Below are 23,390 nucleotides of genomic sequence, written 5' to 3'. Positions count from 1 at the left end.
TCAGCAGGGCCTGCAAAATGGAGCTCTTCCACCAGGCTTTCAATTAGGAGCCGCCCCCACCACCCCCACTACCGTAATCATTAACAACCGAAGCCTCGTGCCTGGTCTATTACTGAGAGCCTGTGCTCGTCGACCGAAATTGAGAAAGATCAATGAGCTGAAAATCAAGGAAAGTTACAGAATGCATGAGGTCATCTTTGATATCACAAGTCAATTGCTAGCACTTTAGTATATTGTAAGTTGGTTTTAATGAACTGTCTAATTGAATTGTTTGAAGGTTGTTTTTAGGTGTATGATATTTTTTTTGCTTTTATTATGTGAGCCGCCCTGAGCCTGCCATGGCAGGTAGGGCGGGGTACAAATTTAAATAAATAAATAAGATGTGCAGAGTCTGTATCTGCAATCCCACTTACGTTGCTCCCCCCACCCCAGCTGACACATTCGCAGTTAATACACTACATGGAAGTGGGGGAGAATAAGGAAGTAGTCACCATTTGAGGTTCTAAATATCCTTGGCCAGGCTCAGCATCTCTGTTTAAAAGAGTGTGTGTAAGTGGTCAGGGAAAGCCTCTGCCTAAGACTGCAGAATGGCCGGCAATCGGAGTGGACACTCCTAGACTCTGCCCCTGATAAGTCCTGATGAGATATTTTGAGACCTGTGACCTAATCATCCTAGAATTTTAAAAAACAGAAATAGGGGTCTGTAATGATATCATATTTAACTGTGTGTGTGTGGCTTTAAAAGTGATATACCTACCCAGTGATGAATATTCTATTATAAAGGTTTGGAAAGCCTTAAATTTCCTGGTGGCAGCCGGATTACCCAGTAGAGAAAAACATAAAGTACACTTTTAAAGGGAAACCAGACCTCCCCGGTAAAGGGGTCATCACAGGGTCAATCAGATGTAACATCAGAACCCCTATTCTTTGAGAAACCTTTCCAGATAGCTTTCATTGATTCTCAGCCCTCTATACTGCTGTGCAGTTTTTCCAAGGAGAAACAAGGGGTTGAAGTTTCAGGCACCACAGCCATCATTTCTGGGGAAGGCGGGACAGCATCTAGCCATTAGACAAGGGAGGGAAGCTTGGGGCGGAGCTACTTCTCAAGAGAACAGCCTTCTCAGGTGCTCTCAAAAGAATTCAGTTCCCTATTTCTTCCAAAGCTGTAACATTTGCAGTACTATACTGCCATGGGAGGCAGCTAAATAGGAGGAGTTATTGCTCCATGGAAAAGGACATGCTCTACATGCAGAAAGACCCACATTCTATTCCTGCTTCCATTACGTAAGGGTCTCAGTAACAGGGTTGGGCTTCTGCCTTAGATCTTGCACCACCATGCAGAGCATCCAGCAGTCAGAGTGGGCCCTAGGTCGAATGTCCCCATGTTCTTCTTCAGTATAAGAATGTTACATACACAGACACAAAAAAGAGGAAGTAATTTCCTTTTCTCCTGCCAATCTAGCAGTTCGAAAGCAAGAAATTGCAAGTAGATAAATAGGTACCACTTTGGTAGGAAGGGAAGAGCATTCCGTGCATCTTGGTGTTTAGTCATGCCGGCCACATGACCACGGAAACGTCTTTGGACAGCGCTGGCTCTTTGACTTTGAAACAGAGATGAGCACCGCAACCCTAGAGTCGGACTCGACTGGGTTTCGAGCAAGGGAACCTTTACCTTTACTTAATTTCCTTTTTATGTCCAAGCTATATTTAATAGAATTTACTTACAGTTGTTTTCTATCCACAAATATACTAATATTAGTGTTAAGGTTTTAGTAATGCAGTGGTTCCTAAGAAACATTCTGTACAAGAAGAAAACATTCCTAAATTTAATCCTTCAGAGAACCCTATAAACAGCTATCAACCACATTTTGCATTTACCTGCACCAAATGGAAGGAATGCTTCTCTTTCCACAAAACTTCCATCCTTGTCCAAAAAATGATTTGGGTTGAATTCCTCTGGTGTCTCCCATTCTTTAGGATCAAGAAGAACAGAACGTAGATCTGGAACAATTATGGCCTCCTGGAAGAATGAAAGTGTTGCTTCAGGATGCATACAATGATATTGATCTTTTCCCAGTCATTGTCCCAATACTAGTATTTGCTGTTTCCTAGGGTTGCCAATCAGTGTCTGACTCATGGCAGGAGATTGTGGGGAGGGTATGACATTGTTGGCACCATAACAGTAATGACATGCTATCATTTTTGGGTTGAACCTGAAACCGGTCATACTGCTCTAGGTTTCAGTGGATTCTCTATGGTTCTACCATAGAAATTCTCACGTATCCTTGAGGAGTGTGATGTCACTTCTGGGTTCACCCCAGAAATGATGTAATACTGTTGATGCTACAGTGATTTATTACTTATATTTAACCCTACTGGCCTACTGTGTGGCAGTGGGGGTTGGGAGCTGCCAATGGGAGTTTTCCTGCTGTAAGGGGAATCCTGAAAACCACCAAACAAAGACCCAAAGGAAACTGTGCAAAATGCGCTTGTAATGCATAACATATAATGTGTAACAGTATAAGGTAAATAATGTATAATAATAATTCCTTCTAAGTCTATGGATGGAAGAAGAAGAAGAAGAGATTGGATTTATACCCCGCCTTTCACTACCCAAAGGTGTCTCAGAGTGGCTTACAGACTCCTTTCCCTTCCCCTTCCCACAACAGACACCCTGTGAGGTAGGTGGGGCTGAGAGAGCTCTGACAGAAACTGCTCTATTTCAAGAACAGCTCTTATAAGAACAACAGCTTGTCCAAGGTCATCCAGCCAGGTGCAAGTGGAGGAGTGGGGAATCAAACCCAGTTCTCCCAGATTAGAGTCCATGCACTGAACCACTACACCAAACTGGCTCTGTGGAAAGGAAGTCCTCAACAGAACAAGATGATTAAATTCTCCGGAGTAAACTTCCGTTTCATAGAAAACGTCTCCTGAAAGTCAAAAATGTCTCTCATGTATCCATGGATTGCAATCTTTTCAACAGGATACTATACAAAATCCTAATCCCTAACGAATGGTATCTTTTGCAGAAATTCTTACAAAGATTCTTACAAAGAATACAATCTGGAGGCACTGACACAAATAGATCAGCACAGATGGGGCCAGATAATTTGGGGGCTGACAAAATACTAATAATTTAATATTTCTGGGAAAGAGGTCAGGTTTGTAGTAGTTCAGAAACTACTAAACAGGAAGCTCTGATACATGAGATTGTGTCAGATCCTCCACGCATTCAGATGAACACACGTGTATGAAACAGTAGTGTTTATTAAAGCAATGAAGAAGCTGGAACAGCAGGAGTGTTTAGAATGACCCAATAATGCAGGGCACAAAATATTAAACAGATTCATACAAAGACATAACCAATCATTATGGTTCCCGCTTTCACGGGTCTGTTAAACCTCGCGCCAAAAAGCCTGGGAGCCCAACGGCCTAACACAGATAAACAATTATTTCATTCCCATGCGCTAGCTCATTATAGATAAAAGCAAAAGACACCACTCTGCACCTGTTAACCTTGGAAGATAACATGTTACCAGGCATACTACTAGCGTTTATAGAAAGGAATGTCAGCAGCAGGCGGGAGCAGGGGAGAGACAGGCTGGCACTGGAGAAAACGCACAAATGTTACACAGAACTCTTTGGCAGCTAGCGGACAGATTGTAAACTGCTTTGAGACTTCCTAAGGTAGAGAAAAACAGCATATAAAAACTCTTCTTCTTCTTCTTCTTTTCATGTACATAATACAAAGTGCTGCCTTTTATAGATATCACTCTTAGAATCTAGAGGTGCAACCATAAGGATATCCTGTACCTTTGGAATTAGAAAACCACGCATGTTCACACCTTTTGTACATTGCCTGGAGAGCCCAAAGAGTAAGATATACTGGAAACGTTGGATCTCATGAACCACGGCATTCGTGTAGGTTTTTTTTCGATCTTGATAGCGCAATGATTGAGAGGAACCTAAAACATCTTCCATCTCCTTGTGGACTTTCTCTGAGGAAAGCAGTACAAAAGAATTTATTACAGACACTGCATTTTCGCGGCGCGCAGGGCTCTTTTTGTAGCAGGAACTCCTTTGTATATTAGGTGACACACCCCTAATGTAGCCAATCCTCCAAGAGCTTACAGAGCTCTTCTTACAGGAGCTACTGTAAGCTCTCGGAGGATTGGCTACATTAGGGGGGTGTCGCTTAATATGCAAATGAGTACCTGCTACATAAAGAGCCCTACGGCCCATTCATGAACCAGTGAAAATATCTGATATAGCATATTCCAAAAAATGGAATGCACATGGAGCTGTAGGCTTGGGTAATGAGTCAGCACATATTAACTATGAAAAGAAACAACAACAACAAAATTAAAGGAACTGGAGTTCTTTTACTCAAAATTGGTCCCCATGACAAGCATCCTTTACATAAGTAGAACATGTTCCAGAATAAAAGCATTATTTAAACCTGTGTATAGACAGTTCACAGCTTGTGCAAACCATTCTCCCAGGGCAAAGTGAAAGTATGGAAGTGAGACAGATACTTAACCAACAAGTAATGTTTTTACCCTAATCCAAGGTAAAGTAACACAAGGGGTACAGCAATGGATAATCACAAAGACAAACAAAATTGCTGCAGATGTGCATACAATTAGAAAATAGTTGGCAATAATATAGAACAACAATAGAATTTTAAGATGTTTTAATTCTTGTTTTCAGCAAAGAGCGCCATCGAGATGACGTCGAGATGAGCAGAAACGCAGATTACGAACTTCTCGAGTTCTAGCGTTCGTTTTGATACAGTTCTTTATCAAACAAATCTCAGAATCTCAGTTCTTTAATGATCTTCATACGAATACTTCACAAGAAGGAATTCCTAAATCCAGAAACTTTTCCAAACAGCTTTGGACTAACAATTTTCAACTTCCATCGGACGGTCTGTTTAGATTCTAGGAGTGGACAGAGGACAGTCCTAATTCTGAAAGAGGCCAAAGCAATGATTATTTGCTTGATGTTGTGACTGGGTAGAGGAGTGTGGTGTGAGCAGATAGTTCTCAATTCCTTCTTGAGGAAAGTGGCACTGGGTTGTGGGGGAGTTCCCTCTAAAACTATTTTACTGCCTGGGCTGCTGCCCTAAATTGGGTTGCCAGCCCCCAGATCCCAGTGGGGAATCCCCTGGGTTCAGGGGCTTCACTCTGCCATGGACCAGCTGGCTGGTGGGGGGAAACCCTTATCCTAAACAGAAACGTCACCGCACAACATCCCCAAGTCGATGACATGCTTCTACTTCATTTGTATATTATAGTCATTAATTAAATCTGATAGAAATTGGTACGCCTAAATAAATATTTCTGCCTCTCAAAATTACTCCAGTACAAATGCAATTATAAACTAAATCATTCTACCCATTTTCCAATGAAGTTTATTTAGAATTCTTGGATTTTTTTTTTCTAGGGCCCTCTCACACTGCTTTCCTTTGCAGTTAAGTACCACTGTACTGATTGGAACTTACTCCCAGTTAATGATGAATAGGATTGTGCTGTTCATTAGCTACTCAGTATGAAAACTTAAAAGAATGACAACCTGGGAATATGAAGATGGCCTTTCTTTACGTCAATACAAAAGTCCTTCTTACCTTGGATGTCTGGGTGATTTGCCATGAGGAGCAATGCCCATCGCAATGTCAAGGATGTTGTTTCTGTTCCTGCGATGAAGAGGTCGAAAATACACTGTGTCAGATTGTCTTCACTGTAGGTAGACTTGGGGTCTTTCTTGCTCTGTTGTTGACGGTAAAGAAAGTGAGTCAGCATTTTTAAAAACTTAGATTTTTTGACTCTGAAGCCATGGATATAAGACTCTACAAAATGTACTGAGGAAGCATCAGATTAGTTCCAATCACACCCAAAGCCACATTGTACTAGAAACCTACAAATGGGTCCAGGCAAATTTTGTCATCAAGGGAAACCACCACAACAAAAAGCAAAGATATTAATCAAAATCAAATATATTCTTTTTTAAAATAATCTATTAATTTCCAAACAAAAACAAAAGAGAAATACATGTACATATTTTAGGCACATCTACAAAGTCAAACAGTTGTTGGTAGATTAATTAATCTCTTAAAGATAATATTATTCCAATAAAGTTTCAGATCACGCATTTCATACCTTTTTACTCCCGTATTATATCTGATAAAATTTTCAGATTATCTAGCACAAAGCCAAAAACAAGAAACTTAGACAATTAATTATCCCCTCACCTGACACTGTTATTATTTAAAGTGATCGCTATTATTTGACGTAATCACTATCCTAATTTCTATTGAAATTCCTTTAGTATTCCATTAATATTCCTTCTTTTCTTTGCCATTTAAACATTTATCTCAATCGACTAACTATAAATATGCACTAAAGACACAAAATTCCTAAAAATCAAATTATAACTACAAATTATTATCACAATGGTCACAATACACCCAATTACACCCACATTAATTCATTAATTATAAGATGACCAGATTTTACTTAAAAGTTTTGAAATATAGCTTTTATAGATATTCCATATAGTCTACACCTTATTAAGGTCCCTTACTAACTACATCACAGAAGATCAATCTTTTTTTCACAACTTAAACTCTACTTAAATCTATAAAGTACAATTATATTCAAAAACACTTTTAAATCCTAATACCTAACTTAAACTCTATCCTAAATGCAAAATATAACCCCAATAAAAATAATTAACCCCATTTCACCTTTACTAAGTCATTATTACCACTCTACACTGCACCAATTACTAGAAAACTGCATACTACTGAGTTACACATAGTCAACCATTCCTTTCTTACAGAGACATTATCTATTAAAGAGGAGGGACATTCTATACACAGATAAGACACTTGTCTCATGTTCTTTCTCCATCTCTCTGTTGCCTCTTCTTTCTTCTCCATTTCCTTTAGATGTCTGAAATTCTTGAATTCATGTAAGCTTAAATCCAGGTTCTTCCTTCTCCATTTCCACAAACCAATCACCGCTCTTTTGTAAAGTTTAAAGTTCTTTCCACATCTTCTTGACTCCTTCCTTTTCCTCACCTGGCATTTTAAAGAATGACCCTTTTTCTGTTGTATTTTTGGCCTCAAACTTATCAAATTCTTTGAATAGTGTCTTAAATAAAGTTCAGGTTTCTGAGATATATTTTCTGTGCTTAAAGGCTGGCTATCCAATGGCTCCCTCTCCTGGCCGCAGTCCTGTTGTTCGTCTAAAACCTGTGAGGGTTGTTCCAATTTCTCATTATTTTCCATCTCCAAATGTAAAATCTGAGATCCTTCAAGCAGATTTTTAAAAGCTGTTGCAACTGCTTGTTTAATTGATTCCTCTAAAAATTTTTTACATTGTTCAACAGTAAGGTCTCCTATTTATACATTTAAATCTAGTTCTTCCTCATCCTCTGCTGCTGCCGCCATTTTCTCACTCTACTTTAAGTAACTTTTTAAAAAATATAGCCTTTTTAAATTCCATTTAATTAAATGTCACAGTCCTTTTGGTGTAACATTCAGCAGTTTTCATTTGCATTTTTTCACAACTCTTACTCTGGTTAATGAATACTTTACAGTTAGGTAAACATTTTTCTTTTTCCTTACCCCACTTCTCCGCTTCTTCACATCAGTCACTCCCCCAACTTTTCATAGCCGCTTTCACAAAAGAATTGGGGATAACTAAAAGGGTATTTAAATCGAAGTCTTCGACATATTGCATATAAATATGTGAAAAAATATCCTAGGTATGACGTGCTACTTGCTTAGCATAATTTAAAATGGCTGGTCGCTGCTCGTAGAACACGGAAGCCATGTTCTTCCACATCTTTGCTCCTGCTTCGCCTGCTTTGGGACAAACTGGCATCTCCCCCCATGATTGCCATCAATGGGGGGGGCGGCAAAAGCCCCCTGCCACTTTGCCTCCCTCCAGGAAGTGAAGCGGAGCCCACCCGATCAACGGGGAGCTCCAAAAAGAATGAAGGGGAAACGGACGGGTCGGAGACGATCCGAGACCTGTCCGTTCACAGTGCAGTTGAACCGGAAGTCCCCAAAATAAAATATATTCTTCAGAAAAAATAAAATCTGACTGAATTAAATATCCATTCATTGAAGAACAAGATACTCACAACCTATGGAACATTCAGTTTATTAACCATGCAAGACCCAATGTGTCTTTCTCAGTAGTCCCTTTAAGAAAAATGGATACCTACAGAATTAAAACAGTCAATGAATATTTGAATTGTCAGTGACCCATGCCCAGCCAGCCAGCCATTCTTTAGAGGCACATTCTAAAACCATAGCAGAGTCACTGAGGCCTCGGTCACATGGAGCATTAGCCACGCTAGAGGGATGGAAGATAGGTGGAGTTTCTGGGCATGATCTCACCACCACATCTGGGAAGCGTCGGGCTTCCGTGGCGCCACCGAGGTTGCTGAAGACGCGCAGTAAAAAAAACTAGTACCTCGGAGGTACTAGTTTCCTGAAACTGCGGGGCAAGGGTGGGCGTCTGATCGCATTTCCTGAGGTAGTTCCGGTGCCCGCCTGTGTCTCCTTGGAAAAAGTTTTTTTTCAAAGTCTCCATGGATGCGCACATGCACCCAAAGGAGCATGCGCACAATTGCATTTTAAAAAAAACACAACCAACCCGTTTGCCCTGTGCCCCGCTTCTTTGCCGCGCCGCAGGACTGTGGAGTGATTGGCACCTCCCCCCTACCACAGGACCTCCACGAGACCTCGATAGGTAGGTCTGCTTGAGCAACTGCACGGTTTTTAGCCCTGAGGCTAACAGCCACGTTTCTCCCCCCCCCCCGCCGCAGTTTCGTGCCCGTGTGACCGGGACCTGAGTTGGTAAAATCTCTTGGGAAAGACTGGTTTGTAGTGTCCATTTTACAATGACTTGTTCAGCTTACTGATTTAAGGACATGTCTTCATATTCTTTACTGGAATTTTTCGGAGACCATGTTCTGTTTCACTTGGCTCAGGCAAACCTGTTTTTCTTTTAAGAACATGCAGGCTTTTTAAAGGCTTTTGAGACACATAATACACACATGTCCTTAACGATCTGAAGAAGTGATGTACAGAACACAGAAGGGCATAAAATGGAAGTATGTGATGTAATATAAACCACCCACAACCCACAAGTGACAAACAGTAGGTATATTGTAATCATTTATAAAATCATGTTAACAATGCTATAAATTACCAGTAATATAGAAGTACTTTAGAATTCTATCCACAATACAATTAATATTATTTGTATTGTATCCTGACCTGGATAGCCCAGGCTAGCCCGATCTCGTCAGATCTTGGAAATTAAGCAGGGTCATCCCTGCCTATATATGGATGGGAGACCACCAAGGAACACCAGGGTCAGGACATGGAGCCAGGCAATGTCAAATTTCCTCTGAACGTCTCTTGCCTTGAACACCCAATGGAGTTGCCATAAGTCAGTTGTGACTTTATGGTAAACAACAACAACAACAAATTGAATATATAACGTTGATGTACTGCAGGGGTCATTTCATAGAAAAAGAGGTGCAGGAGCTCATTTGCATAGCTCATTTGCATATGCCACACCCTCTGACAAAGGGCAGGCATGCAAGCATACCTGGATTCCCTGCCCAGTCTTCTCCGGGTGCCCCGCAATGTGGAGAAGATCAGGCAGGGAACCCAGGCATGTTTAAAATGCCTTTCTTTCCCTTCCTCATCCCCCCCCCCCGACTTCCCCTGGGCTCCTTACTGACGGAGCGCTGTTCTGGCGTGTTCTGGCACGAAATGTCCCCTGATGTACTGTCCAGAACCAAACAAAGGTTAGTGAAGAAGAGGGCCAATATTAAAACCTATCTAATAAAAGTAGAAAAAGATACATGTATTTATTAATAACAAATTTTAAAACATATACAGGGGCCCATTTACAACAATTATATATAAAACATTACAATACCAAGGGCTTAAAAGCTTGACCTTACGCGTTTCGGCCAAATAGGCCTTCCTCAGAGGTCATATATATGTGGAAAAATGGCTAATACATATATTCACACACACACAATCAAGAATATATACAAAGTATAAATTCAATAAGGACCATAAAGTAAATTGTTCAAAAATAAAATCACCAGGCACAGGGTCAATATGCACATAAGACCTTTAAAGTGCTATCACTAGCCCAGTGATTATAAAGTAGACTTGTGGTCCAAAAATTTCCTTCTTCGATTGTGTTGCCACAGTATTCACAAGCTCATGCAGTGAAAGAGATATACGGGTTTCAAATAAGGCCGTTTGCATCTCCTGTCATTGTTTTCCTTTTTATTGAGTGTATCTGATTTCACATAGAAGGTGAATACTTACTGTCTCCATCTGAAACAGGTAGAAATCAATGAAGTCTTGTGGCTCATGGACAGCGGGATGCTCCTTATGCTTTTGTATCTCCTTCCTTGCAAACGAAAGCACAGCCTCTGCGCTTGAAAGGGCCTTCTTGTGAGGCCCCGGGAGGTGTTCCATGATCCATGGGAGAAGTTCATAGAGCTACAAGGAAGATGAAAGCAAAATCCTATCAGTACTATGAGATGGCTCAGTCTATAAAACAACTGCTGGGGTTCTGAAGTCAGCATCATGGGTTGGATTATACCCATTAACTTTGCCCTCAGTGAGCAGAATGTGGGACCAATGGCAGAGCCTGCTGTGTGGTAAGGGTCAAACAGCCCCCTGCCAGTTTTCCTTTCCTGCCTGCAGTCTCCAAAGGTGCAACGAAGTCTCAGCTTCCCACAATTAGAAAGGATACTTTTACACACTTATCTCTGATTTTGACACATTTATGGCTTCAAGTTGTATCCCCTTAATTAAATCCAGACAACTGTTGACCATATAAACTTAACTTGTTATTCCTTAAAATATCTTCATCATGTTACATGCTGATTTCCTGTTCAGCCTCTGTCCATAAGTTTGAACTGCTACCTTCCATTCCTACATATCTGAGGAAGTGTGCATGCACACAAAAGTTTACACCTTGAATAAAGCTGTGTTAGTCTTAAAGGTGCCACTGGACACTAACTTTGCTCAATTGCTACAAACTTACATGGCTGCCCACCTGGATCTATCTGCTATGGGAGGAGAAAGAGGGAGAGGATCCACCTCTGTCCCTGTGTGATCTTTTTGTGATTCTCATGCTAGATCCAACCAGGTGTTTCTTCATAATTGTAAGTATCTCCTTGGTGGACTGTGTTAGAAACCTGATTTATCAAAGGTCCCATCAGCACTTAGAAAATGTCACCCGTTCTGCTGGGGGGGGGGCACACACACACGTCTGTGTGTGAAGAAATAGCAGTTTTAGATCTGGGGGGGAGGGTGAGAGGAGCATGCACAAAATGTAGACACCCCCAGTGAATCCATCCAGACCTGTAATGGATCTTCAGTGAAGGCCAACTACCACAATACAATGTCCTCATGGCCAATTGGAATCCGATAGGATTTCTGTGCCTCTCAGATGTATGTGGGCCCAATTCTGGTTGCCTACTGTGGGACACAGGGAGAGGCTGCTTCAGCTTTCCTCCATGCCTATTTGTCATCCTGAAATGGCCCGGAAGAACCACTATTTGCCCCATTGCTACAATAACAATACCCCTCCCCAAATTTCGGCATAATGAAAATCACGACCTTGGGGGGGACCCTTTCCCAAATTAAAACAAATCTTTTTTGAAGTTTGCAGCCCTACCCAAAATTTGCCACATTCCTAATTGCTACAAATATTGAACAAAACCAGTTCTACTAACATGAAGTAAAACTTTCCATGTGTGTATGAAATGAGAGAGACTGGAGAAGAAGAAGAAGAGGAGGAGGAGGAGGAGGAGATTGGATTTATATCCCAACCTTCACTACCCAGAGGAGTCTCAGAGCGGTTTACAATCTCTTTCCCTTCCCCTCCCCACAACAGACACCCTGTAAGGTAGGTGGGGCTGGAGAACTCTCTCAAGAACTGCCCTTAAGAGAAAAACTCTGAAAGTATTTATCACTAACCCAAGGTCACACCAGCAGCTGCATGTGGAGGAGAAGAGGGGAATCAAATCCTGTTCTTCCAGCCTCATTCTTAACTGCTACACAAAACTGGCTCTCCCTTAGAAGTAATCCCTTAGAATTTGAAGTAACCATTCACAAACCACCTCCCCATTTTCTCCTTCTGATACCTCTGATACCTAGTAATGAACGTTTGCAAAGTTTAGAAAGGGGTACAAGTTTATGCCTCGTAAAGATTCTAGAGTAGATTTATTTAATATCATGACAGATTCAGACAGGGGTCGTTTTGTAGGAAAAGAGCTGGGGGAACTCATTAGCATAACTCATTAGCATATGCCACACCCCCTGCCATCACTGGAAGTGTGTCATAAGGCCACACCCACCACTCAGTTAGTCTTAGCCTTAAAGGTTAGTCTTAAAGGTGCTATTTGTTAGTCTTAAAGGTGCTATTTGAACTCTTGGACTATTTTTCAGCAACAGACTAACACAGCTACCTTGGGGAAGCTCCTGGATGGAGCTGGGAGTCCTTGCGGAGGCCACGTGGAGTGGCCTCGGCCAGGCAGAGGGGGAGGACGCCAACTTACCCTCCTGCTTCTTCCTCCTTCTGCAACAGAATGAGGCTGGAAGCAGGGGGCTGCCGGAAGAAGGGGCGGGGCTTCGTTGTGTGCCCCACCCCCCTGCACCTCACCCGGGGGAACTGCGTTCCCCCGCGTTCCCCTCCAAAATGACCTCTGGATTCAGATAATTCAAGAGGAGTAGCCATGTCAGTTTGTTGCAGAAAAATTAATAAGAGTCCATTGGCTAATGGATGTATACTTCATGCAGGTGAAGAATTGCCATTTGGCTCAAGAAAGCTTAAACTTGCACACATTTTCTTTGTTTAAATTGCCACTAGACTCCCGTTTTGTTTTGAAAGATTCATCTCATTACGGACAGTTAATGTCTTAGGATTTTTGTTGCACAGTCCTGTCATTTTTTGTTTTTCAGCGATTCCTTAACGTAAGAGGAATTGTCAGCTGAAAGGAAGTACAGCATTAGGGGGAAAAAAGCTACTTTATACGTATGTGCTTGTTGACTGTTCCAAGAAGCCAAATAGAGAAGCCAAAATATCCAATGGATAGCCCAGGCTAGCCTGATCTCATGAGATCTTGGAAGCAAAGCAGGGTCAGCCCTGGTTAGTACTTGGATGGGAGACCACCCAGGAAGCCCAGGGTTGCTACGCAGAGGAAGGCAATGGCAAACCACCTCTGTTCATCTCTTGCCTTGAAAACCCTATGGGGTCAGATTAAGTTGGCTGAGACTCGATGGCACATTCCACCACCAAGAAATCCTAGCAGCTGTGTGTTCACAGTCAGATGCATTAGCATGGCCGCAAAGATGAGATGACGATTAATTATTTAGAGGATGGAAAATCTGAAGCTGACTTCAAAGGAAGTTCTTTGAGACTCAACTTTTTCCAAAGGTTGAATCAAATCCTTCATCTCCTGTAGCGTTTAGCTCTTCCTATCTGAATATTTACTACCCAGGACCTTAAATCCATTCCTGTCAACCTCCTCAACACGGAGTCTGGAGTTGGCCTGTTAAAGGTTCTTACACAAAATGGAACCTACTCAGTGCCTATTTGGAATCTCCCCAAAATACTAAGAAAGCAACCGAGAAGAAGAGAAGAAGAAGAAGAGATTGGATTTATACCCCACCCTTCACTTCCCAACGGTGTCTCAGAGCGGCTTACAAACTCCTTTCCCTTCCCCTCCCCACAACAGACACCCTGTGAGGTAGGTGGGGCTGAGAGAGCTCTGACAGAAACTGCTCTTTTTCAAGAACAGCTCTTATTAGAACTACGGCTTGCCCAAGGTCATCCAGCCAGGTGCAACTGGAGGAGTGGGGGAATCAAACCCGGTTCTCCCAGATTAGAGTCCGCGCACTGAACCACGACACCAAACTAGCTCTTTTTCAAGGGCAGCTCTGACAGAACTACGGCTTGCCCAAGGTCATCCAGCAGGTGCAAGTGGAGGAGTGGGGAATCAAACCCGGTTCTCCCAGATTAGAGTCCATGCACTTAAACACTACACCAAACGGGCCCTATATTTGGAAATTTGGCTGATAGCACGGATGGCAATGACAGTATGCTTGTAACAGAGTTCTAAAGGTGAAGACCCAAGACAAGTGATGAACACAGTACTTGTTTATAGGAATGTGGAAGATGTTACAAAGACACTGCTCATATTGTTCTCTGGCAAAAAAAAAAATAGGATTAAATTATTGATAAATGTTAGAGTGGTCTTCATGCCTCTGTCCCCATTGCTTAGAACTTGTCTGACCAAAGATAAACATACAAATTATATAGAATAGGATAGGGTTGGTGGGAACGGGTTGTTTGCACCTTCATTTCCCCCTTCCTTCTTATTCTTCTCTATTGTGGTGAATCTTTGAACCAGGCTCCAGGTAGCTAACAATGAACATACTTCGGAATCAAGAAGATATTTGTTCGGTTGGCTAGAAGTGATAACAAAGCTGGATTTTGTAGAGCTAGAGGTACATTTTATTGATCTGTAATCATCCGTTCTATGTCTTTACGATTTGTCTGCTCCTCATGAATTGTACCTCAATAAAACTTTTCAGTTCATCTCAGAGACTACTGAGTCTACATTTCTCACATGTTTAGCATGGCCCATATGGGAAAATAAGACATAGATTTAAACAAGATATATCACTTAGTCAATCTAGGAAATAAATATAACAAAAGAATGATCAGCCAGCGGTGGTACAATGTAAAAATGTTCTTAAATCTAACCCCATATCCATACTCATGTCTAATTTTCCATTGTTTTTTAATCAAATTTAAAGTCTTCTCATTCTGATAGACCCATTCAAACCGTAAGGTTTGAGTCAATCAATGAATATGTGAAATTCTTCTGCATCCCTAGTCATCTTAAAAGGTTCATCTTAAAGATGGAAGGAAAGGAAATCTAGGAGACGCCTGTCTGACCTAATAGGAAAGTAAAGGAAAATGACTTACACCATGAGTCAAGCTACTGAGAAATGTAAGCAGATTGTTAACGGCCTCCATCAACTTGATGAATTCTTTATCTTCAACAGAAAGCCGGTGTCCGAAAGCCACAGCACAGATCATATTGCAGATGGAATTACTGATGGGCATTGTAGGGTCAAATGGCTGCCCTGCAAATAAAGTTGGTTACAACTTCTGTGAACACTCAGAGTCAATTTCATAGTGGAGTTAGGGAAGAGATAGTGAGATCTTTGCAAACCTTTTCCACGTGCAAAAGTATCGACAAGCTGATGGGCCTCCTCTTCTATCTGGTGCTCCATACCTTTCTTCCCCAGTCCCAGCTTCCGCATGGTGGTTAGCCCGAACTTCCTATGTTGCTTCCACGTGTGGCCATTTGACAATACAATACCTAAAGGATTAAAGAATCAATGAGAAGTTAGCATTCCAAGCAATTAATGCTGTAGAATTTAGGTTGTCAGCTTGGAAAACAACATGCTGAATGCTTCTATATGCAGGTCCATAGTCAGGATGTTGTGGCCTGTGGGAGAACTTTTTTTTCTAGTGGGGCTGAAGTTGACTGTGGGGTTAGCCATGAAAGTGTTGTCATATTGTGGTGCCATGCGCATGCCCATGGCTGTGCCATTGATCTGAAGGATTAAATCTTCACCAAATCTTTTTCCCCCAGAAAAGAAATATCTTACAAGCTTCTATTAGAGTATATCACTGTACAGAGTATCTTCTTTCATTTACCACCAAATTCTAATTACACCTTACATTAGTTTGGAAACAACAGTTTGAGATTTTTTTCAATTCTATCTATAAGATTGGCACTATACATTGTGGGGGGGGGGGAGAAAAAACCTCTTCAAATTTAAATTATAACATAGCAATTTGTTTTTCCATTTCAGCTACTTCTAACAATTTTTATGTAAGTTGTTCCCTTGAAATTTTTCCCAATTTCCAATATTTCTGCTGTTGTTACAGTGTAAATAAAGTAATAAAAATAATTATATCTTAAAGTTATAATTATATTTGTCATTTGTTATCTCTTCAATCCAATCCAATATTTTAACTTTTTGTAGTCACAAATACCTGTCATATTCTTATAATATTTGTTTAATCAGCCATCTGTGGAAAAGTTTTGTACAACTTCTCCTTATATAGTGTAGGCCTGTTTGACTTTATATTTCTTTCCCATACCTTTAAGCACTGGTCTACCTCTATTTTAAATCCCAACATCTGGGCCCAGTGTGTCATAAAAGGTTCAAGCCATTCACAATGCATTCCCATGTCTAGCAAAACATTATGTAACCATGTTTTGTCTAGCTCTGTGGGCTTTCCATGAAGACCAGGTTGTTTATTATTCATATGTTTTGGTTCTAATTGTGTTTTTTCCCAGCATGTCACATTTTTAGCTTGTTTTTGTAACAAGTCTGTTGTTTGTAAATTGCTCTTATTTTCTGGTGTATCTTCATGTAATTGCTGATCTATTTTTCCAATTTTAGTTTCTACCTTATTGGTCACAGTTGCTAAAGTTGAAGTCTCTTGTTTGTTCACAAAAGTCTGTTTTTTAATTTCCTGTGTTTGCTTAGACAGTTGATTTGTTAAATCAACTACCTATCCTTACTATTAGGTCTAAATTCTATCCTAGTATCTAACTACCTATCTTTACTATAAACCTGAATTTTATCCTCATATCCTATTAATATAACATAAGAATAAAATAGGTAAACAATTTTTCCAAACTCCCCCCACATCTTCTTTTCTTCTTTTTTGCTTTTTCTTTCTTCCGTCTTTTGTATCTATTGTTCTATCTTCTTTCTCTCTTCTTTCAGTTTCCTCTGTCTTATTGTTCATAATGTCTCCACTCCACTTCTACTACCATCCATATGATACAATAAGATGTTGTGACTCATGCACATTCACCATCGTTTCTATCCAAGCCCGTTGCTGCCTCACTTTTAACTGTAGAAATATAATTCCAAAATATAGTCAGCTTAAAAGGGGGAAAATAGAGTTTCGGTCTCAGGAAGCCTGAATGAGGGAAAGAAACCCAGTCCCTCCCTTCCTTTAGTGTTCAAGGCTCCCTGCTGAATTGAAGGGCGGTCCGGCTTCTTCGTATAAACCAAAAGGGGAAGTTTAGAACTAACACTGAAAAAATCTGTTTCTTGTTAGTGTGCTCACAGTGTTTCCAGGCTTAAGTTCATCTAGAAGTCTCTGCGAGGTTAGTTGGTCTTGACCAGTGCTCAGTGAAGATCATTGAGTATCTTCCACTGCCTCCTGCATTGGAGCAACTCTGGGTTCTCATGCCAGCCACCGCTCACCTCTGCTTCCCCGAAGCAAGTTCTCTCTCTGAGAGAGCTTGTTAAGGCTCAAGGTATACTGAAAGTATACTTGGCCCTCGGGAGGCTAGAAATATTGGTGGATTCGGCTGGGATCATTCCTCCTGCCGCCGTCTAGACTGTAACCAGACATTCAATCTTCACCAAATCTGAAAGAGTTGCAGGTGAGGACAAACTGGGAAAGCATGGTAGCGAGGTCAGCTGCGGTGATGTCAGAGATTATGTTCCTGATAGCTTGTAGTTCATCTTTGTTGGAGATGTTGGTGTATAGAGACTCAACATCCATGGTGGCCAAAACAGTGTTTCCTGGAAGATTGTACTTTTCTCAGGAACTGGTGGTGTCTCACACATAACTGGGGGCTTTGATGTCATTCTTTGCAGGAATCTGTCTTCCTTTCATCTCTTCTGTATAGTTCTTCTGTGTATCGTTCCCATCTTTCCTTTATGTTGACCTGTTCAGTTAATGTATTTCTGTGTTGATCTCTCAGCATGCCTCAAAATGCTTTAAATTTCCCTTTGATTTTTCAGATCTTTTGAAACAGATCTCTTGTTCTTCCTTTTTGTTATTTTCTTGTATTTATGTACACTGTTTCTTATAATAGTCCTCCGTCTCTCGATGTGCAAGTCACTGGGGGGACCCCCCCCCCGCATTTAGACTTCCCATGGTTACCAACCTCCAAGTGGGGCCTGGAGATCTCCCACTATTACGACTGATCTCCAGACAGTAGAGATTAGTTCCCCTGGAGAAAATGGCTGATTTGGAAGTTGGATTGTTTGGCATTCTACTCTGCTGAAGTTCCTCTCCTCCCCAAATCCTGCCCTCCTCAGACTCCACCCCCCCACATATTTAGATATATCACAACCAAGAGCTGGCAACCCTACTTCTGATTCTATTTCTTGTTACTTATTACTTTTGCTTCTCATTTGTCTTTAAAATAGTAAAAAGCCCAGTAGCACCTTTAAGACTGTCATGACCCTAGTGGGTTGCCACCTTCAGCTGCCACCACTCTGGACTTCAGGTCCCTTGAGAAGGCCCAGAGTGCCCTCCCAAGTCCAACCAAAAAGCCCCTTTTATAGCTGAGAACATAGGCATGAAGACCAGGCAGAGAACAATTAAACAAATGGTTTATTGACACAGTAATGGGGCAAGGAAAACCAGACAAGGTGCTTTAAAATGTATAACAGTGTTTAAAGGCAAAAATAACCAAATCTAACACAACTACCTAGTACACTTAACTGGTTACTATTTCAAGGCCCACAGCCCTCTTATACCAGGCCTCCTGCCTGTACTCACTCTGTCCCAACTGAGGGATCTTTCTCTCAGACCAGTCCCCTCAGCTTTACCCTGTGTGAGACAATACCATGGAAGAGAAAAGAACCCAGTTTCACAGTTCAGAAAGCTTAAGTTACATCTCCTCACACAATCCTTGGACACTGATTGACTACAACCGTCGCTAAGTATTATGGGGACTGTAGGCTGTGTTGGCTTTCCACTCCCACACAAGCCTCTCCTGGGGTCAAGGTTCAGCCCTACACAGATCATGACAAAGACTAACAAAGTTTATTGTAGCATAAGCTTTCGAGAAATACAAATCTCTTTATCAGGTGCATGGAGGGTATGAAGAGATGCATCTGACAAAGAGAGCAATGTTTCTCAAAAGTTTATGCTACAATAAACTTTGTTAGAATTAAAGGTGCGACTGTGTTTTTTTACTATTTCGCAGCAACAGACTAACACAGCTAACTCCTCTGAACCTATCATCTGTCTTTAGCTTCTCACTGCCAAGCTCCCCGCAGATCCCAGGCACCACAGACCCCGGGGCAGCAGTTTCATCGAACGGCGAAGATGGGGGTGGTCCCGGAGGCTCCCAAGGACCTGAACCCCTCCCTCAGCATCCTCGGAGATACAGGGAGAGCCTGGAAAAGGGGTGGGAGGAACAGTCCAGTTCAGACCGTGTTCCTCAACTACTGAGTGGGAGGGGAAGAGCCCGGTTGAAGGGGAGAGACAGTTGGAGGGTCCCAGCCTTACCTCGACGAGCTGCAGATGATGAGAAAGCGGGAGTAGGTCTCGTCATCCCGACCGGAAGTAGGCACTCCCTTACAAGCCCCGTTCTAGGCCAGAAACGCTGAGTATACCAGGGGCGGGACCACAGAGGGGGAAGCACCACGGGATAGGAGATCATGGTGATAGGCAGGTGGAATAGCCCATGGGGTTAGGAATCACAGAAAGGGGTGTCCCTAAGGGAGTGGGAATGATATAAAAGAAAGGGAGCTGAAAGGTGCCGGGGAGGAAGTCAGAGCCGATCTCCTGACAAACACAGAGAGAACGTGTAAAGGCGATCGGTCTGAGGAAGGTGTCTGGGGTGTGCCGTAACCCCCAGCACTTCCAAACCTGAAGCACTTGCTTCCTCCATATATCTCCCAACACAGCTACAGGGTATTCCAGACCTGGGGATGACCCAGAGCGCGACAATTATAAAGATCAACAAGCCACAAGTGGCTGACTGAAGGAAGAACAGGATGTGAGAAACCACCCCCCCCTTGGTAAATGAAGGCTTCTAAAGGTCCACCAGGAAAAAGGGGGAAGCTGGAGGGTGTTACTAAGATTCTGTCCCTGAGACAAAGGAATAGGACAGCATCCTGCCAAATTCCCCCGAGATCCGTTTTAGATTACTGCAGCCTGAGGTCTCCTTCATGGACTGTCAAGTTTATGTAGAGAACAGTAACAAATGACTAAGCTAGTAAATGCAGAGCAATTTCAGTTTCCAGTTTTCACCAGGCAGATAAATCTAAAAGTGACTGCAACATTCAGATGCTTCCTTTTCTCTCCTTTGTTCCTTGTACTTTGTACCTGCAGGGAGAACAAGGGTAATCTTTCACTAAATCCATTTGTTTACTCTTCCCAACAACTTACCCCGTTCCTTTCCTATGGCTTTCAGGAATGGGGTTGCCGGCCGATTTGCAAAGTCTTCTGAATGGCTTATTAGCCCTTCTTTCATGGCTTCGTATCCAGACAGGACAACTATAGGTATGGGTCCCAGCCACAGCATGTAAATGTTTCCATATTGTTTGGCCAGCTGCCATTTGCATCAAAAGAAAGAAGAGAAAAACGTAAATTAATTCTGCTGGTTTGTTTGACTGTACCATGTGCCGTTCACTCTTCATTGCCTTTTCAGCTCCTGCCCATGGGACACTCTCTTCTCTGCCCATTTCCTTTCTCTGAGATTCCTCGTTTTGAAGAGCTCGTTTTCTTAAAAAGCGACTGAAGGAAGCACTCACTGCCTGACGATGATACATCCACCCTGTATAGTTAAACTTAAAGAAGCTCCCAGCCTGTAAAGTTTGGAATTTGTCAGAGGCAAAGGTGTCTCTTTCCATCTATGGGAGAGAACATTATTCAGATTGTTGCAATGCTGCTGCCGGGTACAGCATCTATAAAGGCTATGGACTATGACTACAAAGCCGGACTGTGAAAACGGTGTGTTAGGACAATTGACTGAACTGTGAAAGTGCCAACCAGCTGGACACAGGCATGTGCCCAGATGAGGGAAATCTCGTTCTGAAGCAATATGCCTAACCAGATGTGGACCCATGGATGACCCCATGCCTCTCGCTCCTGCATTTCTGCAGCCAGACACCAGAAGGCAAGCCAGCCTCCCTGACCCTGCAAACACACAGACCCAGCAGCAGCTCCTTGAAGAGAAGCCTTGCTCTGCAAAGGGAACCAAGACAATCCTCCACAGATGCCATAGAAAGCTCTCTTCTCCACCACGCAGGCACATTTCCCCCCCCCCCGCCTCTGCATATAGACAGCCCCAGGTGAAGCACGTAGGCAGCCTCACCTTAAACAAAAGAACTCCCATGATAGGATTAGTAAACTGGCACATCTACCAGCCACCCATACTGATCGTTAACAGCAACTGCTGGCAATGGAGCTGGGACATCGCTCTTCTTTTCTTTCTATTGTCTTACCCCATGCACCTTAAGAGGTGTCACTTTTAGTGAAACGTTATTGCAATTGCCCAGCGATTAATCCCCTTCTCCTGCCCCATTAGCATCTAGATTTTTCCAGTACTTCCTGGGGACTGCGTGTTGGCAACCTGTACCTGCCATCAGGTACATAGTTCCTGTTCACCACCTTTTTTGGACCACCTGAGACCACCAACAAAGAAAACAGGTTGCTTTAGTGGAACTGTTGATGTTTCATTGTTCATGCAGTTGGTTAGGCAAGCTACCTTCCTCCCCTGCAAATGCCCTTCCTTTAGATCTGAGCACTCATGTGATGATCATGAAACATAAGAACATAAGAACATAAGAGATGCCAATGTTGGATCAGGCCAAAGGCCCATCCAGTCCAACACTCTGTATCCCACAGTGGCCAGAAATACCAGGTGCCATCAGGAGGTCCACCAGTGGGGCCAGGACATTAGAAGCCCTCCCACTGTTGACCCCCCCCAAGCACCAAGATACAGAGCATCACTTGCCCCAGAGTCCCTATCTATACCTTGTGGCTAATAGCCACTGATGGACCTCTGCTCCATATGCTTATCTAATTCCCTTTTGAAGCCGTCCATGCTTGTAGCAAGTGCGTAGAGAATATTTGTAGACATCCTCTTGAGAAGAGAGGTCAGAGCATCTCTCCTAGCTGAGAGCTCCACAAGTTCCTTTAAGGGAGCTCTGTACAGATGCAGACCTGATATGTGAGATTGCAGAGACGGCTACCACAGAATGTCAAGAAACTGTGTGAGCCTAGTGAGAAAAGGATTGAAAATAGTTCTCGCTTTAATTATTTAATTAAGTACATGGATTAATCATATGGAATGACCTACCTTGATGAGAACATCTTTATGAGGCCTGATTGCGTATCTCCAAACGTTTCCAATGATGGGTAGCCAAAGGGGCCCAGGAGGGTAGGGCCGGTGTGACCAGAGTTGTCCCAGAAAGCGTAGAACCAAGAGACTCACCAGCAGGGCAATCAACACTCCCAACATTTTCCTTCCTCCTTATTCTCTGTCTTGGTATCTTTCACGTGGATGGGCTGGATGTTCTTCCTCTAGTGGCCGTTTTTTCCTTACAGACTGTTGCCTCTTGTCTCAGTTCTCTAGGGACATCTTTTTATATACTCTGTAAGGTCAAGGTAAATACACAGGAAGTCTCCTGGCACCAGTGCCAAACACTTTGTGGCTGCGGTCAGATGGCTCTTTAGATCTGCACGAGGCACAATTGCCTCATGGATCTAAAGCAGTGCCGGATTTACGCATAAGCTAAATAAGCTACAGCTTAGGGCCTCGCAATCTACTGGAGCCTTATTTGTCATTTTAAAACCCTTTAATTATGTAATTATTTCTGTGATTTTGTAAACACATCCTTTATTATTTTTTTAATAAAAATTAAAAGACAATATATTTTCAAATATTAAAAAGGTGTATATATTTTAAATTTTTCTGTGACCAGCTGATGTAATTTAAAACAGTAGGGGGGCTCTGGGTTTTGTATAGCTTAGGGCCTCAGCAAACCTAAATCTGGCCCTGATCTAAAGGTAATGTCCAGACACAAACATCTGGGAAATGTTCCTCTTCCATGGGCATCCCGTTTTGCCATGCTTCGGAGCCGTACTTAAAAGATACCACTTTAAATCTGGGGTTTTCGGTTACCTGCAGGACAACTGCGGACTTCCACTCGTCTGATTGTTCCACCAGCACGCAATCCTCCATCGGGGTGGTCTGACATCAGACCATGCCAAGCAGGTGCCATTTAAAACAATCTCTACACATGCGTGGATCAACAAGGACACGCTGTCACGTCTATGCACATGTGCAAAACGTTTTTTTTTAAAAAAACACTGCACACCTCCTTCAACAAGGATGTGCTGGGGGGGCATGGCAACGCTGATTAACATGGCAGTCACTTAATCGGCAAGCTCCGTCTCTCCCCTCTCATACAGCGCTTCACAGAATCGAATCGATCATTTTGACTGACAAGGAATGGGTAAGAACAATAGCCC

General features: G+C 42.4%; 1 protein-coding gene across 1 annotated transcript in view; it reads right to left on the bottom strand.

The window, feature by feature from the left end:
• The window catches only part of LOC107115470 (cytochrome P450 2J2-like), a 25,948-nt gene extending 3,571 nt beyond the window's left edge, over nucleotides 1–22,377 (bottom strand). The window contains exons 1-8 of the mRNA XM_015417188.1: nucleotides 22,216–22,377; nucleotides 20,301–20,463; nucleotides 15,304–15,453; nucleotides 15,054–15,214; nucleotides 10,373–10,549; nucleotides 5,627–5,768; nucleotides 3,814–3,998; nucleotides 1,879–2,020 (exon numbers count right to left, since the gene is read on the bottom strand). Of these exons, the coding sequence (XP_015272674.1) occupies nucleotides 1,879–2,020; nucleotides 3,814–3,998; nucleotides 5,627–5,768; nucleotides 10,373–10,549; nucleotides 15,054–15,214; nucleotides 15,304–15,453; nucleotides 20,301–20,463; nucleotides 22,216–22,377 (1,282 nt within the window). The remainder of the gene's footprint in view (nucleotides 1–1,878; nucleotides 2,021–3,813; nucleotides 3,999–5,626; nucleotides 5,769–10,372; nucleotides 10,550–15,053; nucleotides 15,215–15,303; nucleotides 15,454–20,300; nucleotides 20,464–22,215) is intronic.
• Between the last annotated feature and the right edge of the window lie 1,013 nt (nucleotides 22,378–23,390).

The sequence above is a fragment of the Gekko japonicus genome, unplaced genomic scaffold (assembly GCF_001447785.1).
Source record: "Gekko japonicus isolate JY-2015 unplaced genomic scaffold, Gekko_japonicus_V1.1 scaffold1341, whole genome shotgun sequence".
Lineage (NCBI taxonomy): Eukaryota > Metazoa > Chordata > Lepidosauria > Squamata > Gekkonidae > Gekko > Gekko japonicus.
This window is presented reverse-complemented; position numbering and strand designations above follow the sequence as displayed.